At 35.4% G+C, this 18,048-nt stretch overlaps 1 protein-coding gene across 1 annotated transcript in view; it reads left to right on the top strand.

Annotated features, from left to right (window-relative positions):
* The window catches only part of FUT8 (fucosyltransferase 8), a 135,461-nt gene that overhangs the window by 53,267 nt on the left and 64,146 nt on the right, over window positions 1-18,048 (top strand). The window contains exon 4 of the mRNA XM_075152280.1: window positions 14,475-14,900. Coding sequence (XP_075008381.1) covers window positions 14,698-14,900 — 203 coding nt within the window. The 5' untranslated portion in view covers window positions 14,475-14,697. The remainder of the gene's footprint in view (window positions 1-14,474; window positions 14,901-18,048) is intronic.

Below are 18,048 nucleotides of genomic sequence, written 5' to 3' on the forward strand. Positions count from 1 at the left end.
ATTGTGGTGCCCAGAACTGTACACAGTACTCAAGGTGAGGCCACACCAACGCTGAATACAGCGGGATAATCACCTCTTTTGACCGGCTGGCTATGCTGTGCTTGATGCACCCCAGGATGCGGTTTGCCCTCTTGGCTGCCAGGGCATGCTGCTGAATCGTACTGAGCCTGCTGTGGACCAGCACCCCCAGATCTCTTCCTGCAGGGCTGCTCTCCAGCCACTCTTCTCCCAATTTATACTTGTGCCCGGCGTTACTCCGTCCTAGGTGCAAAATCCGCCATTTCGACTTGTTAAATTTCATCCCATTAATCATTGTCCAATGCTCCAATCTATCTAGATCCCTCTGCAAGGCCTCTTGTCCCTCAAGAGAGTCAGCAGCACCTCCCAGTTTGGTATCACCAGCAAACTTGCTAATGTGCATTCAACTCCTGCATGCAGATCGTGGCTAAATATATTGAACAGAACTGGCCCTAGAATTGAACCCTGAGGAATACCGCTGGTGACCGGTCGCCAGCCATGTGTAGCCCCATTCACTACAACCCTTTGAGCTACAACACTTCAGCCAGTTCTTCACCCAGCGCACCGTAAACCCGCTCATCCCACAGTTGGACAATTAGTCCAGAAGGATGCTGTGAGGGAGGCTATCAAAAGCCTTACTAAAATCCAGAGAAACTACATCCACTGCCTTCCCTTCATCCACTAGGCAGGTGACCTTATCATAGAAGGGTATCAAATTAGTTAAACAGGACTTTCCCTTCATGAACCCATGCTGACTGTGCCTGGGGATTGCATTATTCTTTAAATGCCTTTCAATAGTACCCAGTATAATCTTCTCCATAATTTTTCCAGGAACTGAGGTTAGTCTAGCAGGTCAGTAGTTCCCTGGGTTTTCCCTCACGCCCTTCTTGTAAATTGGAATAACATTGGCTAGCTTCCAGTCAGCAGGGACCTCTCCAGACTCCCAAGACCTTTGGTAGATGATCGAGGGGGGTGCTGCCATAACATCCGCTAGCTCCTTCAGTACTCTGTTGCCTCTATAAATTGCCTCTTGAACTGTCACTGGGCACCACTGACAAGAGTCTTGCTGTCTTCTTTACTTCCACCTAGCAGGTATTTTTATATATTGTTATATATAAAATACATATAGGATATGTATCCTGCCCGAGCTTTCTCTTCTCCTGGCTGAACAATCCCAGCTCTCTCAACCTCTCCTCGCATGGCACATTCTCCAATCCCATAATCATCTTTGTCACCTCTTGCTCCAGTATGACCAGGTGATGTACTAAAAACAAAGAACTTCATCCAATGTGACATGTTGTATAAAATAAGCTATCATGGGAACTTTTAACAGTGAACTATTTATTTGATCATGAAAAACAAATAGCTAGCAATTGTCTTGTATTCTTATTTTTCTCAGTTTGGATCAATCTTCTCTCTCTTTTACTTTTTACTTTATAAAATATTTTGAACTAATACTTGTATTTGCTGTGAACAGATTTTTTTTTTGGAGAAAACATTTGCAATAACATCTCCTGATTGTATGATGTGAAACTTTGTAAGCTTTTTCTTTATGGAGGACATTTAGACCCATGGTAGATTAAGATTTTTTTGTTTCAAACTTACATTTTGTTTTAAACTTTAACAGTGATGGGCTGATGGACTATGTCAGTAATTGAGGTCACTACACAAGATGCTATATAATACTACAGTAAAAAGCGAGTTCATGTCTTAAGGAAGGGCAATCTAGGTAACAACCAAAGGGATACACAGAAGAGAATGAGGAGATATTAAAGCATTTTTAACACAGTAATATTTAGTCATGGTCCTTGAAACATTGATTTCTAGTTGCTATGACAGAACTTTGAAAGGGAATAAGATAAGTAGGTAGAAAGATTTAGTCAGTTCAGTGTCAACTCAAGAAAATCTCATAGATATTTGTAGAAGAAAGAGTACTTCCTGTGGTCAGTACAGGACAGGAGAAATATTAAAGAATACGTCCCTGTCAATGTTAATAAATTCTTAAAGAAGCTAGATAATGAGTAGTTTAGCGAAGAACCTTAAATACCACAAAATGATCTTGCCTGTGGCATGGGGAGCTAGAACTTCATAGGGGAGCCTACAGAGGTGTTCAACGAGCTGAGGTTATAAAGATACAATATAAACCCAGGAGTATATATTTATTGGTTTCTGTCAAGTTTAAATGAGGACAGCATGGACAGGTATCAGTACCAAAGAGAAAAATACATTAATTTGGATGCAGTTGAATGAAGACCTAGATAATGTTTGGTGTTTTGAACAGCAAGGAGATAATGTAAAGGAATATAATAAAGTATAAAGTAATATTAGAAATTCTGTTGGGGTGAAAGAACTAAGACCTTGTTCAGTAATGGTACCAAAATTATTATTCTGGATAACAACTCAGGTGTTTGTGGTAGTTAGAGATCACTGATGGAGGAGGAGGCTTGTAGGAAAGAAGAGAAAGGAAGTGCATACATTCCTTACTTACTTTCCTACAGTATTCTGATTGAATTTAGACTTGTAAGGAAGATGGGAAATTACACTTACTGTTCTCTCAGCTTCAGTTTGTCTGCTATACACCTTCTTAAGAACTTAAGGTTTGGCGACTTCTGTCATGTCTTCACTGATCATCAATCATTTTAGGGAATTTATTGCTGCTACTTGGCTTGCAAATACAGCAACTCTGGAGCTGTCAATCAGCTCTCAGTTTATAATCTACATATGTTAATCTTTTGTTGTTGGCTTTGTTTTGTTTGCATCAGTAACCACTGACTATGACTCTAGGATAAAATTAGTTATACAGAGCAACTACCTCGGTTTTAAGCTGCTAACAAACTGTAAGTATTGACTTCCTAAAAGAAGAAATTTGGCACAACAAGATTGCTTACTGGACTTTCCAAATATTTGTCTATTTCTTTGTCTGCCTTCCTTTCTGAAGGTGTTTTAATTTCAAAATTCTTTGAAGTTATTTTCAGCTATAAAATTTTATGCAGTTAAATTGAAAAAAGTCTCTGTGTTTGTCAGCTGAGCATTTTAGAATACACAGTAAAAACTCAGAAATAATACCAGGATCCTTTATGGTTAATTTTTCCTCTGCTTTGAATTTCTTTTCTGTATTATAATATGTATTCTGCTAATGCTTCTAAATGAATCTTAAGATGACCCTTCTCAAGTTAATAATCTTGCTTTTAGATTCTAGCTTTAATTTCTCAACTCCTGATAATTTACCTTTTCATAAGCTCTGTAAGTCTGAAAAGTCATCAAGCTTCCACACTCAGTGGCAGAATCTCCCTAACCAAATTTCAGGAAGGATAGATAAATCACATTGTATCTTTCTCCTAAGTTTGTTCTTATTGGTTATGATTTTGTTTTCTAACCAAATTAAATGAGTGGGCCTGCAGCTTTCGCATAGTTAAGGAAGTCCCTCAGTACCATCTCTTCCTGCCAGGGAGTTTTCTGTGGTGAAGATCCAAAATTACAGTATTTGAAGGCTTCAGTATTGAATAAATCTGCACTTACAATGAAATTGAAAAGGGTAGTGAATTCCATTAAGAAAATGTTTAATTAGAGAATAATCTGCTGATTGTATCAGATGAGCAAATCATATTTATTTAGGTAAAATTATAAGGGAGTATATGAAGAAAAAATCACCCAAATTGCTCAGAGCAATTAATACAGATGTAAAATGAGGCTATTACAGAGACAGTAGTAAAGATGAAGGTGTGGATGTAGGAGTAAATAGTAAGCAAGTCTCATGATTATGTATACTTATATCCTGTGATACATGTGAATAGAAGTTAAGAAGAAAAAAGAAATAAATTTGCACAATAATTAAATACACATATGGAATACTAAAAAATTTATGTCCTTTTTCCAGAAAAAGCAAGAATAGATAGTTTTTATGGATAGAAAAATAAAATTATATAATTGAAACAGTGAACTTGAATAGAAAACTAAAGGAACTTCATTCTGGATACTTTTAGAATACAAACATTAGTACATGTTCTGTGAATGGGTTTCTGTTCTCTGGTTGAAGAAAATAATATATATAATTTGATTATTAATAAAGGTAGTTAAAAAGTTATGGATGAATGAAATGCTTTCTAAATTGTTTCCAGTCAATATTCTAAGAAGTTTGGAATTAAATTGGATAAAGTTTCTTGGGATTAGTATAGATGAATGCTAGAATTAGAAATAATTACCAGCGCTGGCTTGATCACAGTAGTATGCAAAGCATGGGGACAAATTTTGAAAGAAATGATAATTAACAAAGTAGAGCTAGATGAAAATGGAAAACGAGATAAATGCAACACAAGTTTGCCAAAGATTGTTTGATCTGGATTATTCTAGGTTTACTTATTAACTATTTCAATGAGGGAGAGTAAATTCCTAATGAAACGTAGTTTGGGAGAAACTGTGTATCTGGACAGCCTTTCAGCATTGTCTTGGCACATAGAAAATTATATATTGAGTTTGAGAAAATGGGGATGAAAAGTGCAATCATTCATTGGAAAAGGAAGTAGCTGAAGGGATGAAGCGCCAGTGACTTGTGCTGCAAGGAAGAGTGGAGGAGAGACTGGAGGAGAGACACTATTAGTGCAGTGGATTACATCTGTTACTCATCTTGGGTATTTGCAGTAGTGACAATATCACAAAAAGATTATAATGAAATTTAGGTCACAAAGTAGAGGAGTGTTATGATGGGGATCAGAAAAATGTGCAAGAAGAATTTTTTATTTGGGATACTGGAGTGGTAAAATGGGATAAAGTATAATAACACAAAGTTAAAATGATTAAAAATAAGAATTTCTGTATATAGGATGGGAACTTACCAATTTGAAAAGATGTAGTGCAATAAGATTTGAAGGTACTATGTCCTTGCAAAATGGTTGCTGACTCCCAGAGTTATGCGGCCATGAAAAGACAAATCCAGCCCTAGGATATATCACAGAAAGCAAGTATTTGTTTCATACAAGACACCGATAACATCTTATGTGTTATGTATACAATTCTGATTCCTGATGTTCTGAAAAGACTTAATCGGAATGGGAGCTGGTACAGGATGTGGAGAATTTGTAAGCCTCTTGCAATGAAGTGCTCGTAAACTAGCATATAAGTCTGAGAAGGGAAATGGCTGCTTTCTGTAGATACACCACTGTGTACTGAATAGGGCAGTAACCGAGCTCTCTAAACTGAGTTTATACTAGTGCAAGAAAACACAAGTATAAATTAGCAAAATGTAAATTAAGTTTGGAAATTAAAGAAGGTTTTTAAGCATTGGAAGAGTGAGTTTTTAAACAGCATTCCAATAATGGGGTGGAACTTAAACAGGTTTCTATGACTTGGTTACCTGAAATACTAAGACATAGGATTTGACTGAAGAAATCTTGCCCATATGACCTAGTTCAGATTATGAAGATGGTGTTTCATTAATCAAATTATATATAAGCCTTCATGTATATTAACATATACACCCTGAATAATATTTGCAATGTTTACTTATTTGTATCAAACACTACAGAGTCATTTAATTGTTATTTTTGTCCTTTGATCCTTAGTTTTATTTTAACATCCTAAAAGGATTATTTCTTTAGGCTCTAATCCTTTGTCAGAGGCTGTGCCATCACCTCATTGTTACATAGGAGCTGGAATCAGAAAGTTGGTAGTTTTTTTTAAAATTTTATTTCTATTAGAGCAGAGCAGGTTAACTTTACTTAGAGTAGCATGCTTTCCTAAGAAGATAATTTTTGTTGGTGAAATCTTAAAACTACTAACTTAAATAAGTTAAGTTTACTTTACTTTTAATAGAAACTAATGATGATGTGAAGGTTCAATCTAAGTTGTGTGCACAGTGTAACATGCTTTTTTGAGTGTTTCACATTAAGTAATAAGCATTGTGATAGCCCTTAACAGTGGAGTGAATTTCATGTGTCATACTGTGAAAAAAGAATTGTAGATAATGTACATGCCATTAAATATAATGCTGTATATATTAGCTATAGTGATGTATGAGTTTTGCTTCATGAGTAATTTTTTTTCTTTTCAACTTATATAAGGTACACTTTTTTTTTGAGTGAATCTAGGTCAGTAGGTAGTTGAGCCAAAAGTAGACTTGCTTAGCTTGCTTTGCACTGAACTTAAAATAACTTGAAAATGTACATTGCCAAGAAAAAGTATAATGCTGTTCTGGGGCCATAATTCTGAATAGCGAGCAAAAATACACGAGGAGAAAAATCTCCTCTCCATCACAGAATTTGATATTGAAAGCATGTTGGGAATAGTAAGTTAATAAGGACCTGTCGTGGTTTAACCCCAGTAGGCAACCGAGCACCACATAGCCGCTCGCTCACCCTCCCCCTTCCCTGGTGGGATGGGGAAGAGAATTGGAAGGGCAAAAGTAAAAAGACTCATGGGTTGAGATAAGAACAGTTTAATGATTGAAATAAAATACAATATAATAATAATAAATTGTAATGAAGAGGAAAATGACAAAAAAGAGAGAGAGAAACAAAACCCAGGAAAAACACGTGATGCAATTGCTTACCACCTTCCGACTGATGCCCAGCCCGTCTCCAAGCAGCGAACGCTGCCCCCTGGCCAACTCCCCTCAGTTTATATACTGAGCATGATGTCATATGGTATGGAATATCCCTTTGGCCACTTTGGGTCAGCTGTCCTGGCTATGCCCCCTCCCAGCTTCTTGTGCGCCTGGCAGAGCATGGGAAGCTGAAAAGTCCTTGACTGAGTGTAAGCATTACTTAGCAACAACTGAAACATCAGTGTGTTATCAACATTCTTACCCTAAATCCAAAACACAGCACTATGCCAGCTACTAGGAAGAAAATTAACTCTACCCCAGCTGAAACCAGGACAGGACTTTATTTAAGTCATGGAAGGTATCCTTTCATTTGAAATGATGGTATTGGGCTATTCAAGTTTCTAATTTGTAAATACCTTTTAAAGCTTTAAAATAACCAGAAGGCATTATGGGGCAAGATGAGGAAAGATAGTATATATTTATTTTTTCATTGATTAATCATTTTTGCTATAGCAAAATAACTTTGACATGGATGCACATTATTTCTCCTGATGATGTTGGAGCTACACTTCAGTATCTTTCTTTAATTATCATCTTAATTAAGTTAGTGTTCTTTTTACTGCTTCCTTTAGTCATTTTGTAAACACTGCATTGCATTGCATTGAAGCAATGGTTTTTAACCAAACCTTCTCTGTTAATCGGACAACAAAACATTTTTATATGCTTACAATCAATTGTGGCTTCCATGTGTAGTATGCACAAGGCATTGAAGCAGACCCTTATTTTTATGTAAGTATTCTGTCTTCTCCTTAATGGAGTCTAAATAAATTTGTGACACTAACCACGTTTTCTGTGCTATGCATTTAGCAGTAAATAAATTTTAATTTGACTTCCTTTCTCACAATATTATTTTCCATTCAACTGATGCATTAAAGATTGTGTCTTCCTAATGATTTATAATAGCAAGTACTTATCAGAACTTTTTTGCTTCATTAAATAATATTGCATATTTTGTATTGACTTTTTATAATAGGGATACAGGATTAAATTAAACCTGAAAAATGGCTTACTGTAGGTGCTACTTTGCTTTCAATTTAGTGTTTGCTTTTAACATTGTTCTTATTCTACAAAACTTTTTCCTGATATTGGTTTGATTTCTTTAGTAAACAGGAGTTTGAAATAACAAATCAATTTACAAAGAGTGACAGAAAACAACTACATTTAATTAGAAAAAGCCTTGATGTTAATTACAACCAATATCTATTTGTTTCTCATTACTTTGAGAAGATTTCATAGGTGTCTGTAGTGTCTTCATCTTCAGTCTCCTATGGAACCAGGAGACCCTTTGCATTCATACGTGGAAGGTTTTCCACCGTTTATGTAAGTCCGAATTGCTTTATTTCATGACAGCTAAAAGCCTACATTCAAGAATCCTTGAAGGTTACCAGTTTCACTGTGACATCTCCAGCCCCATGCTGATACTGGCATTAAAGCCGCTTTTGCCACTATAGTGTTGTATGCTGTGCTTCTGCTGAGCTTTGTCTTTCAGTCCATGCCTAGCACCTACATCAGTGCTGTGACAGGGATTTCTGTGGGTGGTAGCTGGGTTCTTGTGAATGGGAGATGATTTCCCTGAGACATCAGATTGAAACCCTTTCAACTGTGTGTAGTGATGAAATTTAAAAAGAAAATTAGCTTGAAAGATTGCTGTAGAGATAATTCCAAGAGCTCTTGGGGAGAATAGAGGAATATATTCTTTTTCAACACAAACACCCAGGGTAGGGTCTTTCAAAGAGATAAGAGATACCTTATTACATTAGTTTAGAAGGTGGTGGTATAAGAATGTAGTCAGCCGTTCATGGGATCCCCTTGAAAGGAGACAAGAACTAATTTAAAACTGCAGGGAAGAAAATGCAAATTAGCTAATTGTCAGTATACTGTGTTTTGACATGCTTATGCACTGGAAAGTGCATCGGACTCTATACGGGTAAATCCAATCAAATGTAAGACAAGAAATCATGGTAAATCTCAGGGGATAACTAGTAAATTAAAATACATGGCTTCCTCTAATAAAAGAAATGTAACACAGTGTTCTTAGATAAAGGATCTTCACTATATAATAACATAATTTAATAATAACAACACTAATCATTGTTATTTAGATATTTTCCTGTTTCCTGCTTAATAAAATATATTTATTGGTACTACTCTCCCACACCTTTTAAGTTTGGTGGGCTCTTATTTTGATATTCAGTATCAGACGATGTTAATAACCATGTATGTTATGATCCATCTCAGGTTTGAATTACTGGGTTTGTGGACTGCTGCTGAGTTTTCTCGAACTTCAGGCTTGTACTTTCAGTCTTGGCAGTCGTGAGCTTAGTTTACAGTATGGAAATTCATAAACAGCTATGTAAAATTAAAGAGGGATAAATATTGACATTACGACTTGACTTCCTGTCAGGCAGATATCTATAGTAAACGTCTGCATGTGGAGGTCTTTCAGAAACCTGATACAAGCTGTAGAAGTTGAACAGTTTTAAAAATCTGATCAGTTTTCCTTTTTGTTTCCGTATTTGTTCTTTTATTTCTACTAGTCTGTTATTTATTATAATGTAATTTATTTAAAGGGCTTATATGGACTTTGAAATACTGAAATACTTTGACATTTTGCATTCCCAGAACAGTATGAAATTGAAACCAAAATGTAAAAAGCACATTACAGTACAAAGCCAATAGTTAGGAGTAGTTAGAACTCATGTATAATTAGACACAACACATTTTGAGGTACAGGCTGACTGTTTAATGTTAGTTCAGAATGTTCTTCCTATTTATTCAGATAGTTTGGCGTCTTTATTTTATGTTTAACTCTACTATGATCTAACTTATAAAAACAACAATGACATTGTCAGACATTCGTAGGAATCAGATAAAACATACTGTCTTTTGCATGTTGTACAAAATGTTGAAGAGTAGTTTCAGAACTCTGTTCTTTAAAATATTAAGTCCATTAGTTGTTTTAGACATGATTTTATTTTCAGGAAGTAAAAACAGGTTTACTATTAAAGAAAGTAAAATTTAAAGTGTCGGTACTTTAAGATCACTTGTGTAAGAGCAATGTGAAGGTGCTACAAGAACAATGTACTTGAAAATAATTACTGTACACCATTAATTGCTCTAGATATACAACGATGTAAATAAAAATGGAATTAGTTATTTTCCCCACTATATACACCTGAAAATTTTATAAGCTCTGGAGAGCCAGAACTACTCGACCAATCTTTTCCGCAGAACCACAGACAAGTACTTGAAGAAGCTACCGTTCCATTTTGTTCCTCAAAAAGATTGTCTGATATTTTTCTTGTCTGAGTTTCTATTTATCCTTTTAAACTGAACACTCAAGAAATTACTTTTTTATTAATAATGAGTTCTAAAATGTGTTTTTATAAAGTAAATGTAGGATAGTTAGCCCTTTTAAAATGTGGTCGTCTTGTGTTTGATAATGCAAAGCCTTTAATAACATTTAAAAGATTGTTTGTTTAACATTTTAGATATTGTTGTAAAAGTTGTCACACCATATCAGATCGAAGGCTTATGTAGCCTGATGTGTCTCTGAGACTGGCTAGTAGTGGATGTCTAGCGAAAACCGCAAGAGCCAGGATACTGTGATGATACTACCCTGGTATATTCTCCAGTTTCCAACAATATGTGGCTTGGGATTCGGAGAGTGTTGGGTGGTATCTGTGTGGGTAGCCTTTGATGAATTTTAATCTTCCTTGAAATGGTCTAATGGCCTTTGAAATGTAAGCTTTTAACACCTACAGTGTTTGATCAAAATGAGTTTTATGCTGGAATTGCACATCTTGAGAAATACGTTCTTTTGTTTTGAATTTGTTCAAACCAGAAAGTTTTAGTTGTTATCCCCTTGTACCAGAAGTAACAACAAACAATTATACCCTGTTTACTTTCTGATACCATTAATGATTTTTATAGATTCGCCATGTTAATTCCTGAGTTGCCCTATCTACTAAGCTGTTTAGCCACTATTTGTTATTGAAGGCCATTCTCTCTCTCTGCTAATTTTTGTAACCCTTTTCTATGTCATTTCTGTTTCCTACCATGTCTTTTTGAATCAGAATGATAGGAAGTAATCAAAGTCCTGGCACAGTGTTTTTATGCAGTGACATAATGATATTGATTTCTGTTGGTGTTTTTTTTGTGGGGGGTTCTTGGGTTTGTGGGTTTTTTGTTTGTTTTTAAACCTGTGAGGGCTTGGTTGCATTTTGGCCAATGCTGAGCTGATATTTTATAGAATCACCTATTACATCTAAAGTCCATTCCTGAGGGATAATGATTCAAAGGTCATCTATACACACTGATACAAACTGATTTTTCATCTTTCATTTTATTTCTTCATTAGACAGTGTCTTGATGTCCTTCAGTTCATTGCTGTCAGCTTTTGTACTATATGTGCAGACTTTGTTGCCTCACTTTCCACCTTGTTTTCCAAATCATTTATGTATATATTAAACTGTATGAACTCTACCATGAGTCCCAGTGAAGTCCCTGATCATTCTTTCCACTTAGAAACTGATTGCCTAGTCTTACTGTAAGTTTCTTCTCTTTTAACAGGGTGGTGACTCATATGGTGAACTGAACTTTCTTCTTCCATGCAGCTTAGTTTCTTTGAAACATTTTGAGGACCTTGTTGAACGCCATTTGGAAATCCACGTTGACTAGATCAACTGCATAGCAATTAGAACTGGTTCTCTTTTTGCCTGGGTGTTTGTTTACATCTTCAAAAGAACTTTAATAAATATGAGGCACAATTTCTCTTTCCAAAAGCCACGTTAGTACACTTCTACCTTGATTACATTCATCCTTATGTCTGCAGTTCTATTTCACCCTATTATTATTTCTGTCAGTTTGCCTGACATGAATGTCTTTTTTTTTTTTTTTTTCTAGACTGTAGTTGCAGGGATCCCTGCTGTAGCCCTTGCAAAGAATTCAGTTTACTGTTTTCATTTTCCATTCCTTTGCTACAAGGTGTTTATAAGTGAGAGGTTACATACTACTGTTAATAATTAAACTATTGAGTTCTTGAACTTCTTTAGAACTGTTCAAGAATATCATCTGTTCCTGGTGACTTGTTATATTAATTTGTGGATTTGTTTGATAGTCTGTTCTACTAACACTGTTGTTTGAAACAGATCAGCACTTCCTCTGATAAAGAAGGCCCCTGATTTCTAGGTCTACTTAAGCTCCTGTGTTGTGAACAAGCGATTGAAAAAAAGAAAGTCAGTATTTTCCTTGCAAAGTACTCTAAACAATTCTTATATACTCTGATCATTTGTTGACCTTAAAGTCTCTAGTAAGCTATCTTTGGATAAAACGTTTAGTATTAATTTTTAAGTCTTTAACGTACCAGAATTTGCAGTCTTATCTGTCTAATCATTTTGTCATGATTGTGACTTTTTGAAAGGATCCCTTCTTTGCTGATTATAATAGTCACCTTTACCTCGTGTTTTAATTAAGAGCATGATATCTTTCCAGGTGGCATGGAGTCCACTTCTCTTTTAAAATAGTTCCTCCTCTTGCGATTAATCACAGCTGTAGTGAATTTTGTTACTTTGTTGCTCCTAGAAGGAGATCATATCTGAGTATATTATGCAGACTGTTATAAAGTGGTCCTCCAGCAGAAACTTTTTGATCTAAGATCTGCAAACTGCTTATGATTAAGTCAAAAGTTTTTCATAGTAGCTTTTCTCTTAAGCAGTAATTTTATGATGTCTGTAGCATCTGTTTATTCTCATCACAATTCCCAGCGTAATATCTACCCAATCAGTAGAGGAATATTTGAAGTCTCCTATTATTTTTTCTTTCCTCTGCCTTTACAGACTTTTTGATTTCACTTAGCGTGTTGCAGCCAGAGTCAACCATTTTCTGGGTGATTGGTAGTATAGATGTAAGAATAAACTTTCCCACTTAAACTTCAGTCTATAAGGGTTTTATAGTAATTATTCCTGCAGGTAACTAGACTTGCTTCGCTTATAGAAACAATCCTCAGTGGGTTGGACATGGCCTATTCTGTTTCATATAATGTGGGTTCTTTTTCCTTGTGCTGTGGTCTGTGAAGATTGTTGAAGAAACCACTATCTTCCTGAAGGCAGTCCCACACTTTTGCCAAGCTGAAGCTAAAGCTATATAAAGCTTTCTGAAAGATCTGTAGAAAATGACATGTGGGATTCTGACATTACTTTCAAAGAGAACTGATCTGCTTAGAACTCACCTTGTCACAGGTACATTAGATGGAAAAGCCTGAGAGAAGTACTACATATATTTTCCATTTCATTAGTAATATTCAATTTTCAAATAGTTTATCTTGTGTACTTCCTAGTCTTAAGTGGAATTTTCCTGCCTACAAACAAAAACCTTTCTGCAAAATAACTAGAGAAAATTTTTCAGCATTTTTAATACTATGTTAGAATTTTTATATCTGGAAGTGCATGCTCCAGGCATATCTCCATGACTGCGTGAGTTTGAAAGTTACTGCAAGTTGGGAAGCTTTTTCTCTAAACTTGAAATGAATTGGAACGGAATAAAAAAAATAAATTAAATGAAAAAGAAGTTAAGGTGAAAGAAGGATTAAACAGAGAAGAATAATTTGGGAGAAGGTGGGTGTGGATAGCATCTCAAAGGAAACATGGTAGATTTACAAATTGGAGAATTGGAAATACAGATTATTTTGGAAATTGAGTGTAAACGGCATATATATGCCTTTTACAAAAGGTAAAAATGTTAAACTGCAGAGAAGGAGGAAGAGAGGTGAGAAGTACTTTAGAAGATTTTGGACATGCTGATCAGTTAAATCTTGAGTTCTGTTCTAGGTAGAATGAGAAGATGCTTATAGTCATTGAATGATGTTTTGCCAAGTAGAAAATGAGTTGAGGTAATTTTGCATTTTTTAAAATGGTGCTGTGTTTTTAGATGAGAGAAGGTGTTACTTTTAAGAGTATTTTTTGCATTTTTATGGTTTTAATAATAACACTTGTCAAAATGGGTTTGATAGTTTTAAAGCAGAAGAAAAATATTTCTAAAAAATTAGCTTTCTAAAGTCATGCCTGATTTTCAAATGTGTGAGTATAACAGTGCCTCATAGGTTCTACTTGAAATCCCCCTCTTTTCTACCTTTTAAATGTTCAGTGTTTCTTCTTACCTGTTTTAGCACGTACAGTGGAAGGGTAAAGAGAGAAGTGTTGTCTTGCTATTTTAAGCAAGAAATAAAATTTTGGGTTTAATTTTAGATGGGCATTTCAGAGGCCACTATAAATTCAAGAGTAAGATATACAATGGATTGTTTATTTAGAAATTAGTGCTTACACTCTTTGCAGTGCTTGCAAGTTGCTTAATTGGTATTACAATTGCTAGTAGGACAATCTACTTGCAAGTAGAATATATTGTTGGAATGGCTATAACTTCTGTTACAAGGTGGGAGTCATGATAAAAATGGAGAAGAGTGTTCATAGAAGTGGAAAAAATGAAGATGAATTTGTAATTGAATAAAAGCTCTTTGTCAATAGCAAAGGAGACTATTAAGTTTACCACAGAATGATTTTTGAACTATTTTAATGTGTGAAATGACACATGAATTGGTAAATACTTTTCTTAGAAAAAGCAGCATTTCTTTCGGCCATTGCAAACCCAGAATTAATTGCGTATTATTTATGTGGTTCATTCTTGAGCTGAGCATATTTATTGTGGAAAGTTAAAAGCTTTTTTCTTTTTCTCCTTGACCAAAAGTAGTAACACTGTCTGTCGTCATTCCTGAATGTTAATGACAATACATTTAGCTTAATTGTAATCCAATATTGTTGTATATCAGAATTATAATTTCAGATTTTTTTAATTCTTTTCACAGAATATAAACCAAGAATGATGCAATATTAATGCTTTCTATACACAGCCCCATAAGGATCTTCTCTAAGGAGTTGCAGTAAGATAAACACTGAGAATAACTTTTCTCCGGTACAATGTGGTGAAGCAGAGGAACTGGAATTATCCACGTTTGTACATGCTAAGGACTTAAAATGTTTGTTATTTTGTGAGCAGAAGCAGTTCTGGAGTGAATTGAACTTCTGAAAATGCGGCCATGGACTGGTTCCTGGCGTTGGATTATGCTCATCCTCTTTGCTTGGGGAACTTTACTCTTTTATATTGGTGGACACCTGGTACGAGACAGTGAGCATCCAGATCACTCTAGTCGCGAATTATCCAAGATACTTGCTAAACTTGAACGTTTAAAGCAACAAAATGAAGACTTAAGGCGGATGGCAGAGTCTCTCAGGTAGGATCTAAAAGTAATTAAAGCTTTTCAGAAAATGGTTATAAGAAATATCAAAAATTAAATTGAAAGAGTTGGTTTTTTTTTTTGTAAAATAATGTTTAACATTTAAAAGTATAGAGAAGTGTTTTAACTAGTGCTATAACTAACTGAAAATATATTGCAAAAACCTTTAAACAAATAATGTACATTTAGTTTTGGTCTAATATAGTCATTATTTGTTGGTGTCCAAGTGTTACTGTCGTGATAACAGAGTTCTGTAGATGATTAACTCCTCACTGCCAACTTCAAACAAGTGCAATTATTATGACGTTCAAACCAATTAGAACAGCTAGTGACTTTTCTACACTTCTGCAGGCAGTACCTGGAAGAGCTTGTTTTAAAAGTGCTGAAAACATTTGTATAGCTTGTTGAAGATAAATGTGGACTTGCTGAAGATGAGCTGCAGTAGACTGCTGCATTATATGAATTCTTTTAACTAAGGTTTTTTTTTTTTCCTTGCCTTGCTGCTGAGCTTGTAGCAATACTTGTAAAATAGTAGGATCATCTCCCTTTTTATAATTACTTGTTACATTATAGATTGATACAATTACAATTTAAAGTGTTTTCTTTCAACTTTTCAGACAGACAGCTTTTAACATAGACTTCTACCTCTTTTCCCAAGAACTTGCAAGGGAGAGCTTCTTAGGCAGAATGTGATGCCAGAGTCAGATTGGACCTAAGTATGCGGACATCACCATACACAACCTAAAAGTCCTGATGGATCGTGGGGACAAGTGTAGAGGCTTCAAATGTTGTAGGAAACTAGAGAAGAGCAAAACTCAGTACAAGATTTTACAGAATGAGAGGGTGATGTTTATTTTTAAAATCTCTAAGTGAGCTGAATTCACTTACTGTCTCTTTCACAACCACATCCTCACAGCACCAGGATGTGTGTAGAAGTGGTCTGGCCAGGATCACCTGTGTAGAACATGGAGAGCAAGGGGCACTGGCAGTTGAGTCTTCATCACTTCTCTTGGGTGATTCTTGCTTGGCAATGAGAAACTGATTTTGGACTTGCCTTTTAATACCCTTTTGGATCTTCTGCTTTACTTCTTTGCTTCATAAATAATAGGAAAAATTACTGAATTGCACAAATCTCTTTGTTTTCCTTACTAGGGTGTTTTATGGTTCTAGTCCTGTTCTTGTTACCTTATCTTTAGGTAAGTTTGTTTCTCCCCTTCATTTGAATGAAATCACACATATGGACTCTAGCAGTAAAATGAATACCTTTCCTCTTGACCCTGTTCTGATGTTTCTTCTGATGCGTTCTCTCTCTTTCATGCATAGCCAGGGCTATTTGATCTGCTAGGCTGGGTAGACTTCCCTTTCCTTCTGAAATTTCTTTTCATTGCATTCTGTTCCTGTTTCTGGAATGCACTGTACATATGGCTGCGTGCTGATGAGGCTTCTTAGTTTAGGCTCAGTGTTCTGAAAAACAAATGTCTTAATTTTGAACGTGTCAGCTCTGAAGAAGCACCTCAGCATTCATGTGGTGCTGCACAGAGGTGCGGAAATGCTGCTGACCCAAGTGCCCTCTACACTAAGCATAGATGATCTTCACCTTGAGTAATATGACCATGAACAGTTGAGTTGGCTGTAGTTTTCTAAACTCAATTTATTCATGTATGATAACAACTGCATTGGCAGAAAGTTTAATATATTTTTATTGACAAAATGGTGTAATGTAGAGTATGCTGCTATGAAGAAACTTAAGCAAGATCCTATATTTGAATAAATACAGTATCTTTAAATTCCTTTAATATTAGACAATAATAGTCAACCTTAGGGTTTCTTGCCTCAGAGGGGGAAATATTTGGCCTTGAATGTAAAGATTACCACCCTCCATGCTTTCAGCCCCCCATGTTTAGCTGGCTTGAATAAATGGTAATGTAATGTGATGAATTGCAGAGTCATTGAAATATGACCAGTTCAAATTACACAGTGACTAGAAGAGAGTAAATGTTCTTGATTTTAATGATGACAGGGAGCTCTTCCTCTCAAGAAGGAGGCAGTAGATACAGGGGATGCATAGGTACAGGCTAAGCTATATTTTAGGCAGTGATGATTTTTCTAAACACCTTTCTCTGTTTCCCTAACCTACCTATATTCAGCCAAATATTACATTTTCAGTTGCCAATTTTTAAATAATAGCTTATACTGTTGATAATTTTCCATGATTTGTAGAAATAAAAACATTAGTTTAGTTCTAATCTAAACATGTTAGAATAGAACATTCCAACATTCCTTCTCTATGCTTCAGTTAATTGCAGGAAGTTTCTAGAAATAGATTAGGTGATCCAAAACTGTCTTAACTGGACTCTGTTCAGCTTCTTTTCTTCAGAGTGGCTGTATGTAACCACAGGAGAATCTGAAGCTCTTGCATGAGAAAGCATAAAATGACTTTAAATGCCAATTTGAATGGCAACGCATCTCCAGGTTCAGTAGTCAGTGCTGGCCAGAAAAGAGCCAGCTTGGGACTGAAAGATATTCAGGCGTAGTTTTTTGCTGGAAGTGATCTGACATTGGTGAAGAACTAGATTTGAGGGAAGTGATGTATCACAATGTAGAGCCTTCTCATTATTTTTATTGATCAAAACGCATGATACTGTTTTTGTAGAAACTTCACAAATAGGTGTGAGAAATATCCTGGTCAATCTGCATCACTAAAGTATTAAATCATAAATGTGATACAGAATTTCAGTATCTCATTTCTTTGTTTGCCAGATAGAACAAGTGGTGTTAAAAAAACCTGTTAGCTTTATAATAGTCCCATTTACAGTTTTGTAGCAATATGACTATTTAAAATGAGGCAGTAGCCAACAGTCCGTGGATTGAGTATCTGTGTCCTGGAAGAGATCACTGCTGCTATGAACATATATTAAAGAAACAAAACACCTCTTAACTTCAGAAATTGGATTAGAATTAGACAGAAAAGATGAATTTTGCTCCAGTTAACATCGTAAAGTGAAGACATAATTTGGTTTTGGCTTTACTGATCAAAGGCAGAAAGGCTGAAACTATTATTTGAATATGATTTAATTGCTAGAAGTTTTGGTTTTGTACTGAAAACTCTAATTACTGATACTGGCTGTGAAATCAGAGTGATTAA

Source organism: Calonectris borealis, chromosome 5 (assembly GCF_964195595.1).
Source record: "Calonectris borealis chromosome 5, bCalBor7.hap1.2, whole genome shotgun sequence".
Taxonomy (NCBI): Eukaryota; Metazoa; Chordata; class Aves; order Procellariiformes; family Procellariidae; genus Calonectris; species Calonectris borealis.